This window comes from Cinclus cinclus, chromosome 4 (assembly GCF_963662255.1).
Source record: "Cinclus cinclus chromosome 4, bCinCin1.1, whole genome shotgun sequence".
Taxonomy (NCBI): Eukaryota; Metazoa; Chordata; class Aves; order Passeriformes; family Cinclidae; genus Cinclus; species Cinclus cinclus.
The window spans coordinates 14,684,138-14,696,361 of NC_085049.1; the positions used below are offsets into that span (position 1 = coordinate 14,684,138).

The following is a 12,224-nucleotide window of genomic DNA, read 5'->3' on the forward strand; positions in this document are numbered from 1 at the left end:
AGTGAGAACACTTGCACACCCCAGATGATGATCTCTGATGGCACCATCTCCCATGTAGACTGCCTACATCCCTCAGCTCACCCAAGTCAATGCCCTGGCCTTGGATCTACCTCTCAGCTCATGCCACTCATCCCTCCTCAGCCAGCTTTCCAACCTCCCAGTGGAATTTGCACTGGTCTTGACCCTGAGCTAACAGGCACTCCAACCAGAGCTGGCTCGGGAGTAAAGAATCTCCTCAAGGAGGATAAGCAGACCATGGAAAAAAAGAGAGTATGCTGCTGCCTATGCCCACAAAAGCCTTTTTCTTCTGGCATAAAGTCACCTGTGCTGGGCCTTTGTTGAGATGGCTCTGGGGACAAAGGTATGATGGTGTAGTGGGAGCCAGGCCTCAGCTGATGGGCTGGTCTGCACATGATCCATTCCCAGAGCAAACTCAGCCAGCTGGGTCATGGGCCAGACAAAGGGCTCCTACCCCAGCATGGACAGGACAACAAGACAGGTGCTGCAGGAGCCACCCTGGTGCTGCCAGCTGGATTTTCACACAAGCCCCCGTGGAGCAGAAGCCATGTGCAGTCCATCTTTTCTGCACACACTTGAGAATAAAATGCCCATCCTGCTTGTCTCCACATACACACCTCACTCCCACTGCTCTGCCAAGACACAGAATAATCTTGTGTTCTCATGAGCAAACAACTGTTGTACAAGATTTCAATTACAATCATGCAAAGTGATTGTGGCATGCAGATTTGCATAAATCTATTTAAACCTCATAAAACACTTGATTCAAAGCCCAGGGAAATCAATACAAACGCTTGCATCTATATAATTTCCTTTGGGATCAGTTCCTTAGGGATCTCCATGACTTTTCCCCTTAGTACTAGGAAAGCTCAGCTTCTTCAAATGCATTCACAAGGGCTGGCCTGTCTAGACAGAGGAAATTAATGGAAATAAATGGAAAAAATCTTCATGAAGGAATTTTTCATATACTTACAGAATGAGAGCCCCACTCCCCATTGTCTGTGAGCTTCACCCATTTGTTTGTCGTGGACTCCATTTCTTTGCACTGGTCATTTTGTATCTGTTAATAAAAACACAAGATCGGTGGCTACAATCAGATGCATCTCTCTGTCAGCATAATGACTTCTGGGTCAGCATAAGACTCAGCCCTGTTCCTCTTATCTACGTATTTAGACAGCTGCCTTACTTGTGGCAAAATAAGCCCCCAACTTTCAACATCTGCTACATCCACTGACACAGATGGTAAAAAAGAGCAGGATGAGAAGATCCCAGATTTGTCCTCACACGATATGGTCAAACAGGGATGCTGTGTACCCTGTCTTGCTGGTTCCTCCTTCTCCTGAGCCTATCAAGACATAATTGTCTAAAACCCAGAGGCTTCTAAGTCATAGGGGAAGCAGGAGTGGATGGGCCAAAGCTGGAAGACAAAGTGTTTTCCCTACAGCTATATGTGCTTTGTCTTTGGCTTGCTGCCACCTGACCTAGGGATGAGAGTAATGCTATCAAGGGAGAGGGAACATGCCATGGAGAGTCTGTCCTGGCAGAAGTCTGAGGTTGGCTGTTCCTTGCCCAGGTCCAGTGCATCTCAGAAGCATTTCCTTACAGCAGGGTTTGGTGCACTTCTTTCTTCTTATACCTGACTTCTCAGATGAAAAAGTATGAAGTCCCTTTGAGGCACGAGATCACATACTCAGCTTTTATTGCACCAGGGAGAAAGGCCACTTCAACACTTTCAGACACTTGACCTAGAGTCAAGGATCCTCCTTAAAGTTGCTCCAAGTCAAGTCTGAAATAAGTCGTGCAATCCCACATCCTCCAAAACATCTGCACACTCAGTTCCCACCTAGACCAACTGCAATGAGGAAAAGAAGTGCAAAGAAGCAACAGTGTAGAAGGCAGATCCCTAATTATCTTGTGCAACCTGACCTACAGCACCCTTGTGTCTTGGCTCCCACCTGCAAAGAGGAGGTAAGAGCACAGAGCCTCTTCTGATCAGGTGCAAAGGGCTTCAGTACATAAATAGAGCCAAGGAAGGGTGGATCAAACACCTCACCATTTCCCAGTAAGCTGCCACTGCTACTGAAATGCCACTGTCCAGAGCTGAAGTGTCATTGTTAAATGTATTTCAGCAAAAAGCCATGCTGGAGGGAAAGAAAAAAAGACTTTTACATGAGCATTAAGTATGGTTTCCCTGAAATACCGAGGTTGACCAGACATTTATGGGCATTTCATAAAGAACTGCACCACTCGCTGCTTCTTGAACAGGGAATGATAAATTCAGGGAACGCAAGTGAGTGGGACATGGTTAAAAGCAATAATCAAGAAGCCATTTTCAAAGCCCAGAGAAACAATATATTTGCTCTACTGCAGGAGGACATCTGCTGGTCTGCCAGCAAGTCAAGCAACTGGAGCTGGGATTCATAATCCTGGCACATTCACCTGACAGAAGAAAGCATAGTTGCTGCTTTCTTACCATGAAGAAGGCAGGATAGCCTAATACAAAACAGAAATGGCTAAATAGCATTGCCTGCATGGTCTGTTATCAAAGTGGAACAGCAATCACACTGATGTAGCAGCATGAAGGTGCCTCCAACAGGTAATTTTTTATCTTCCTTTCCCAACTCTACTAAGGATGCCTTGCACTTTTTCCCAAACTTCAAGAAATATTAATCAACACCAGCTAAGACTTGTCACTGCTGTGAGGTGCCATGAACTGTGTTTTTCTAATGAAAAACAGAGCTTGTCAGACAGATACGGGGGCCATAACAGAGAAGACTGAAAATTTCCAGTCATCTCCCTTTCTGAGTCACTCTCCCATTTTTTCTGTCCCAAATGGACAGAAAGATTCCCAGGTGGAGAAAGGTTCCCAAGTGGAACCTCCCAAAGCACCTCAGTAATGTGGCACATTTACGCCCCACTGCAAATCCTGGTGCTGGGGACTCTCCAGCTCACTGGACAGCAACAAGTCCATCCAGATGGGCAGAGCAGGGTTGCCTTCCCCATTCTGGCCACTGCTGACCAGACTGTTCCAGCAATTTGAGGACATCACGGTGCAAACCCAGCCAGGCTGTTCCCACGTCAGCCATTGGTCCCCAGCCCCTCCATAGCACAGACACATCTTCAGAGACTAATTTCTACTGAAAGTCACCTGAATTTGTCCTGCTTTTCTTTTAATCTTACTTACTAAATTACTAGGACACAGACTGACCTAAAACTACAAGTTTACACATACCACTGCCTTGGAAGAAGTCTTTTTAAATGTCAAATCCCTTCAGAGACATCTCCAGTCAGACACCCCTAAATGGGAGCATCTACCACCAATACCTGTCTTGCAAAAGGCTGGACTAACTGGGACAGTCATGACCCCTAATGGAAAAATCCCAGTGCATGGCAGACAGGATCAGCTCAGACTGAGTTTTGAAGATTAAATAAATGCTACAAGACAGTACAGACAGAAAGAGAAGCAGATTTTTTTATCTTGTTCAGCAATAACAAGCTATGGGCATGCAGGGAACTTAAAAGCAGGGAAAGCTGCTGCTAATGATCTTTATCTGGGTTGAATTCTTACAATATAAGGTTGGATTCACCATATAAAAGGCCTTACAAAAAATTCAAAGAAGATGTTGTTGTCAATATACTGGTATTCAAAGAAGACAGAGCCAGATTTCTTCAGGTGCACAGCGTAGATGAGAGAAACTGTACAATCATCCCTGTTTGACTCTATGTAATTCCCTCGAGGCGTCCATGAAGAGCTGATGAACATAAACAAAACAAGCCTCAACTGAGATCACAGATACTGAGCAGACTTTTTTGTACACTAATATACAAAAACATATTACATAATAAAGACCCCAGAATCCAACAAGGGCTAACTGCAGTGAATTTTTAAATTTATTGCAGGATCTCCATTTATTTTTCAGACATAGTAAATATAATAATTTTATTTTATATCTTTTTAAATATGTTATGTGAATAATATAAAATATAATACTTTTCATTAAAACTGTGCATGGGAAAGGATATGGTGCAAACAATTTAGGACTCAGACTACGTAAGAAAGGTTTATTATCCACAGGTTCAATGCACCTTCAATTACACTCAGGAACAGCCTTCTGCAAGCACCACAGATCTCTAAATAGGCTGTAAAAGGATCTTTTAGCCACATTTACTACACCATGACCCTGGAGCTTTCTAGCTACAAATAAGAGCAGCTCCAGGCTGGTCTTAAACTCACTGGCTGCTGATGAACCCAAGGAGACCACACTGACAGGAGAGAGATGGGGCTACAGATTTCACCTCCCAGCCACTCTTGTTTACCATTAGCAGGGCTGGCTACCCTCTGCAGAGCTTAGTTGAGTCATTAAGCAGCTTTGTGCTGCTGAGCTGTCTCAGGTTTACCCACAGCTGCCTAACCCAGGTGCAAACAGAACTTCTTACTTGTTGCAGCTGTCAGCTTTACCCTCAGACGAGCCGACCGCAGTGTCCATGAAAGTCGCCACGTTGGAGAATCCTGCTGGCAGCTCATCCCACTCATCAAACTTGATCCCGCTGCCCAGCGAGTAGGTCCCCTCTGCACATTTGCTGCACACCTGGTTCTTCATCTCCAGGTACTCACCAGAGGCACAGGAGAAAGCTGGGGAGACAAGAATTCAATCATTTACAACATAGGAATGGATTCATCAATCCTTATTAATTTCTGTTTGGTTTAGGTTTGGGTTTTTTTGTTTGGTTTTTTTTTTCATTTTTTTGCTACTTAATAAATGAAGATTGAACTGCCACTAAAGGGAACCAAATGGAACGTCCCACTCCTAGGAACACAGCAGAACTACCAACATCAGCTGCAAGATTGAGATGTTCACCTGGGTTTTCACTGACGCGGCAGCACTGAAACCAAACCCCAGTGACAGCTCCTGTTTTGCAGCTCGCCTCCATTGGCAAAAGATTTTTAGCAACAAAATATCTATTGACAGATTGTGTCCAAAAGCAATTTGTGAAAATGAGGATTTATAATAGAGCTCTCCTCACCCTTGCTCACCCAACTGTTACACCTTGAACTGAATTAAAACCACCAGTACTTGAGAGCCAGAACAGACTTTTCTCACTCACCTAAGCTAAGAAGGGCATACAGCAGCAGCCTGACCATAATAAAACACTACAATCTTTGGCTGAGAGTAGTAGACCAAATCCAAAGGTATCTCTGTGTTTCTCCTCACATGAACTACCTACAAAGCCTCAAACATCTTGCCTGATAGACCATGTGGTCTTGGAAAAGGTCACCCACAGGTTTGTGACTAGAAGATGAGGATCCTTGATTAGGGTGACATTAACATGCTGAGAAAATAACCACTGTAGTCAGCACAGCAAAGACAGTATTCAAAATATGTGTAATTAAGGGAAGTACAATTAGGAGGTATATTCACATAGTGGGGGTTTTTGCTGATGTCTCTAAAATTATTTCCTCCAATTAGCTGTATGCTCCTTATCCACCTGATCACATCTCTGCCTGCTAGGGGAAGACTATTCCCATTATAAAACAGAAACCTGGACAGTAGCTGAAGTCCTGTGTGCCCAGAGCCCCATGCCTGTGTCAGGAATCATGACTCCTGCCTGGACACTTGTTTCAATGGCAGACCATCCCACTTTCCCTCAGTCCCATGTGGCATCATGTCCTCTTTGAGACTGAACATCCTGAATGGAAAACAAATGAGCACTTTCTGCAGCCCATTGTACTTCCTATGACATTTGCAGATTTTTAACTACACCAGTCAAGCCAAAGCAGTAAATCCAGAGCAATGCTAAGAACTCATATCCCAAGAAACAATGGGATTTTCTTCTGTTTCACACATGCCATGTTGCACAGTGACAGATATTTCATACACTCTCCTTGACAGACAAACTCATTAGCCTGAGAAACTGTAGGATGAGACCAGACTGGCAGCCAAAGTGGTGAAACTGGCCCAAAACAATGATGCCGGCTGAATTCCCAGAAAAATGTGGTTCCACAGATGTGCCAGTGTTTATCTAAACTGCAGAAGAACTTGTTTTATTGTAAGTACTTTGATTAACACATGGCTGTGTAACACCAATCTCCATCTGAATCAAACTAACACAGGCTCCCTCCCATTTCTGTCCCAGTACCAGCAGGATTTCTTTCTGTAATTAATTGTGTGTTAATGTGTGCCACTGGAAAGCAGATAAAAGGTCCATTTGGATGGAATGATCTGCCAAAGAGTCGTTTTTCCTTCTTGGTCATATCAGCATACTCTGAATTTGAACCAGTGGCCTTCAAGCCAACAGATTTCTAACCCTGTTGCTCACTGGTGATGGAGCAAGAAGGAAATCGAGAAGGATTCCGGCAGAGATGAGTAGGAATAAACAAGGAAATCCTGCCACGATGGATTTCTGTGAAAGACAGACAGACAGACAAAAAAAATCCTTCCTCAGTGAGGGCAAATGGTTCACTGTAAGCAGTGGCACACGGGGTAGAGGTATCCACCTGACTGACTGTGTGACCTCAGCTCCAGCCATAGGATCTCCCTGCACCTGGGGTGGGAAACAGCTTTCTTCAGAGACATGGACAAAAGCAGTGAACATGTCCCCATGTGTCTGAACTCTGAACTGTTACCACACTTCATACAGTTTTTCACCTTAAATATATAAAATGTCCTGACTCACTGTTTAGGCATTATTAATAAATCTTGCTTTATTTTTTCATTTTGAAGGGTGCAGAGAGCTGTCAGGAAAGGAACTAGAAAAGTAAGCTCTCTCACAATATCTTTGAATTCTTTAACAGTTTATTTTTTTTTAAGGGAGCTAAGAAGCAAGAAATTGAGAGTATTGCTTAACCATTCCAGAGTCATTAAATTCAACTAAGGACTCAAGAACCATGAGCAATTCACTGCCATAATGAAGATGCTGAGGGCAGCAGACCTCCTCTTCCTTTGTAGTGAGGTTGAGCAGAGATTATTACTTTAACTGAATTAATATATTTTAACCACTTGCAAACTGATCATTTGAGAGAAATAAAAGGGCACAAGAGATCAGGCCAGCTGCCATGCAGGATATGTCATCCATCTCTCACCTTCCAGGAAATAGATGAGCCTTTATCTTCCTTAGGTGGGGAATTTCCTTCTTTCTTTCTAAGAATTGTATTTCAAAGGCAGCAGCATTTCCCATCAAAACACATTCCCCTGCAAGCAAACTGGCTCTGAGCATGCCAGCTGCTTGCCAGGTTCAATTTGGGGCTGAATGTGGCTAATGGCAGCATGAACCACTTTCAACATTGGAACAGATGCAACAATTTGGTCTTGTTCCAGCTGGAGGAGGGTGGGGAGGAAATACAGTGTGTGGTGAGCATGAAGATCGCCTCCTCTCCTACAGTCCCACAACTTGGTCTTCCAACAAGGGGGAGACCAAAAGCCAGGACAAACCTTCTTTAATCTAAACTGCATCAGTTCAGGAGTTGCTCCCAGCTGGAGACAGGGAGGTCAGAGTCACTTGTGGATAGACAGGGGACAGACAGGTGACCCATCCCAGGGCATCCCAGGAGCTTCTCCTTCCTTGTGGCTGCCCCACATCACTAAGACACAGCTGAGTGATGTGGAGCAGCACATGCCAGCAGCCACAGAAGCAGCTGGCATTATTGCAGCGTTGATCTGTTTGTGAGGGTGACACACACGAGATGCTGCCAACAAGAATCACAACATAGGAAGTTAAGGAGTGATGCAAAGCTTTGGGAACCTAAATTCAGTATTTTAGGTGTGTGCTCTGATTCATCCTCCACTAAATCCTCCCTCTTGCTTCAGAATCCAGAGGAAAAAGTAGTCTTCCACATAGGGGAAGACTTTGTGAATACCCCTGACCCCAGAGTCCATTTGTTTAGGCATTTGATACTTAATTTTCAGAGAAACCATCTCCACTGAATAATTGGTATCACTATTTCCTGTCCCTCTCTAACTGCAAGCTTTACTATTACACCTTTCAGACATCAGTTTGGGTGCTACACACCTACTTACACAGAGCAACACACATTGTGAAGACTGAATGTGATCTTTCTTTCTGTGAAGAAAACTGTGAAATGCATGAAAAGATTTCATTACTTGCCCCCCCACCATGGGAATTTTTAAAATTGGAAGAACATTTCCAGAAGCAGTTAGGAACAGCATGACACACTGTGGTGCTGGATACACTGCTGCCTTTGGAGCTGATACAATTATTGGTGATTTGCAGCTGTAGCTTTCCTAAATAACTACAGTAGGGAAAAAAAAATGTGGCTTGTACAGGTGACTAGTCTTTCAAACAAAAAGATGCTATAAAGTACTGTTTAACTAGATATTGCCATAGGCAGCCACACACATTCATACACACATGCAATAAAGCTGACAGCATATGCACTTAATAAAAAATTGACATGAGATACAGTACCTAATAGCCACCACTGTGCAAGTCTTGTCATTTCACTCTTTAAAAGGATTACAAGTCACTTCATAAAGGTGACAGAATGGATGTCATAAGGTTGCTAGTACAGTTAGCTTAGTTTTGCATGTCAGTCTGATGAAGAAAGGTAGTGCTGCACAACACCAGTGGGGCACATCTTAAAGGGATTAAGAACTGCCTGAGTAACAGATCTCAGATGGGGCTCTCAATAGGAAGTCATCCTTGAGCAGGGTGGAAGGGGGCAGTTCTGCCTGCCCAGGACTGAGTCTGATGGCTGCCCACATTTTTCTCAACAAGCTGCAGGCAAAAAGAAAAGGAATGGTATCAAGATTGGCAGGGGGGGAGACTGTTACCAAGCCTGAGCCCACTCAAAGTCAGTGTGCTTTAGCAGAGTCAGAGGTAAAGACAAGCTGCTGAGGGCAAGGAGTGCCAGCCCTGCCTGCAGAAGGCTGAAATGTATCCCAGAGAGCAGCAGGCTAGACCCACCATTCATCAAGAGCTTCCACTGTCAAGGCATCCAAAAAAGGTACTAGCAAGATCTGGATAAATTTAGAGGTGGAGGTAGACACATGTACAATGAAACAGGGACTACAGGGAAGAAGACTGTTGTAATACTGCATATATAGATGTGATTTGGCATTTTTATGGGGTCACTACAAAACAAAACTACTTCAAATAATTTTAAAATTAGAGGTAATGTCTTGCAGTGAGAGATCTGAAGTGTTTTATCTATTTAGTTTACCACAAGAAGATCGATAGTCAACTTGATTAATATAAAAGCATCTCCAGGGGAAGAAAACACAAGATCCTGCTGCACTCTTTAATCAAGCAGAGAAATGCATAAGAGCTGCCTTCTGGAAGCTGAACCCAAACAAACTCAAATTGGAAATAACGCACAGACTTTTAATAGGAGGAATGAATGATTGTGGGAACAGTCTGTCATGGCATGTGATGGACCCTTTGTCTCTCAAGTGTTTCGTGCCATAACTGGATACCATATGGAAGAAAAGCTCATGCCAAATACCCATTATCAGCCCCACCATCAGCCTAGCTGGTTGTATTTTAATGGTGTGTGAGGTCAGACTAGCAAATCTAAACCCCCTACTGTTAAACTCTGAGTCAAGATCAGTGGTGTCCTTCCTCCACCCAGGACACACCACGAGGACTGGAGCATCCTGAAGCAGGAGCCCTGCCCACAGTGTAACCACTTCCAAGGAGTGCTTGCAATACATCACTTGGCAGATCAGATTGCATTCTGTAATCACTTTTCAGACATGGAAATAGCTCCCCAGAGAGCAAAACAGACCATAAACAAACTTGTCTCATTTGCCCTTTGACTGCAAGTCTCCAGGGCCACATTTTGTCCTTTAGTACAGCAGTGGCCCTCCTGGTGATTTTGGTGGACTAGGATTAGTTGGCACATTTCTCTTCTACTAACCAATCATAACATTCTCACATTGCTTAACTCACTGATGCAGGGGATCAGGACAGGATTATCATGAACAAAGATTGTGTTTAACTACTCAGCTTCTCCTGAGGTCTGAAACTTTTCTCTGGAGTGTTTTCTCATGTCAAGTATCTTTCAGATACTACCACACTGTGCAAGGGGTCAGAATATTTGAGATTCCACCAGAAGTTAACCAAAGCTGTCTCAATACCCTGCATCCTCCAACACCAAAATATAATGTATTCAATTGCTTTCCTGCCTTATGCAGCCCTGGCCACTCAGTCTTACCTCTTTCCTCATGCAGCTTCCCATCCCACATCCACTTGGACCCACTACTTCTACCTCCACTACTCTTCTCAGCAGACATTTTCCTCCAGAAATTTCTTACTTAACAATACCTAAAACTATCTCAGGTCTTCTGGTTATTTTGCTGCCACTGAACATGTGCACATTCATGTGTACTCTTCTGTGTCTCCCTGGATCACAATAACTGGGAGAAAAAAAAAAAAAAGGACTGGATTTCACCAGGTTGTAACAACATTAGAAGCGGATAGCAACTGAGCAATTCTACACAAACCAATGATAATGCAAAGCAAAAATAATCTCAAACACTGGTTTTCCATCTCTCCCCTCTCCACTCCTGTGTTGTTCATCCAAAGGCTCACTATCTGGAATCCAGGTGAGATGCTGCCATCTCCTGCAGGCAGAATCAGGGCTGAATTGTCTCAGCCTCCCATGGGCAGAGGTGGAAATATGAGGTTGGCAGCATCAGGCAGCTGTGTCTCTGAACAGCTGCTGTTTTCAGCAGACACATGCCATAAGCCTGGAGGGGAAGCTGTGGCCAAAGACAAGCACATGGAGGCTTTTCAGTGATACCCTGGGGCATCAGGTCCACACAACACGGAACCAAGGACCAACCCAAACACAGAATGAGGAGGTAAAAAAAAGAGGAAGACAAAGGATGAGAGGAAATCATTGCTTTATTATTAACATTTCCTATAATCTTGCCAGCTTCAGAATGTCTTCTGTGAATAATTTATATGAGGCTTCTTCAATAGACTGTGAATAATTGATGTTCGTTTTCTTCAGTCATTATTTCCCAATGTGTTACCAGGAACTAGACTGAATCTTAATTAAAAAAAAAAAAAAATCTGTCTGGGCTGTTTAGGCTTGGAATGTGATCATATTGAAACCTGATATAACTTGGGGAAGAATACCTTCTGTGGAAGACCTTTGCATTTCATAGGAATAAATAATTTTTGCTTTTATCCAAAAAGTCATGAAATAGAGCAAAGCTTTTTTTCAGTTCACCTCTTTTCCCCAGATGGCCTGGCACATCGGACACTTTTATTATCACTTTATTACATCATTTGGACACTGAAAGGGATGGGTTTGGAATGGAAATAATATATTCACAGCAGTGTGGTGTAAAGAGCAGGAGGCAGCAATCACCAAGAGGTTAGGAAGCACATTTGCTACCAGGGTTTCAACAGCCATCCCAGTGGAGATGGCAGGAAACAGATCTGGAGGTGAGTGAGCAGCTCTCCAGCCCCTACTGACTCCATCAGGCATATTTTGATTGCTCATCAACCAAAGTAGTGCTATTTGATGTTCTCTGCGCGCACACACACACGCACACACACACACACTCCTTGCCTCTCCACACCTCTACCAAGTCATAACAAATCTCAAGGTCTTGCCAGCTGCTTCCCTATTGAAAGAGAAATTAGCAACTCAGAGGAATTTCTTTGTAACTTTTTTAATTACATTGTGTACACAAACAAGGAGAAGAATTAATCAAGACACTAAGACTAACTTTTCCCTTCTTCAACTCAGTACACACATCAACATGCAGTTCCCAGTAACGCTTCCCCAGAGAAGAGAATTAAATTCTGAAGGTTCAGTGCAAACTCTTAATCTTTTTAATTATTTACCTATTTTGTTTTGCATCTGTGCTTCAAAAAGCCAACAGTGTGACTTGTTCTGCAAAGACAGTGTCTTGCTCATGCACAGAGTAAAAATTCTGGGAAAAAATACTTGTAAAGCTGGGCTATCTCTCAGGGTATCAATCCACATGGAAACGCCATGAAGTCTAGCCTCAAGATTCAGCCCAGGTGAGAAACCGAGTAAGACTCACATACCTGACTGGAGTTAGGAACACAAAGTGGCAGGGATGCTCCAAGAGGACAGGAATAAACATCTGCTCAAGAGCCTTGCTAAATCACAGCCTCTCAGTAGCAACTCTCAAACTGTGCTGTGCACACCCCTGCTAGCTGAACAACTTTGCTCCATGGCAGCCCTGCATTAATATGTGTGTGCACAG

General features: G+C 43.6%; 1 protein-coding gene across 1 annotated transcript in view; it reads right to left on the reverse strand.

Annotated features, from left to right (window-relative positions):
- ELAPOR2 (endosome-lysosome associated apoptosis and autophagy regulator family member 2) overlaps window positions 1-12,224 on the reverse strand; it is a 91,920-nt gene that overhangs the window by 25,532 nt on the left and 54,164 nt on the right. Inside the window, exons 3-5 of the mRNA XM_062490841.1 lie at window positions 4,456-4,651; window positions 3,623-3,770; window positions 992-1,078 (exon numbers count right to left, since the gene is read on the reverse strand). Of these exons, the coding sequence (XP_062346825.1) occupies window positions 992-1,078; window positions 3,623-3,770; window positions 4,456-4,651 (431 nt within the window). The remainder of the gene's footprint in view (window positions 1-991; window positions 1,079-3,622; window positions 3,771-4,455; window positions 4,652-12,224) is intronic.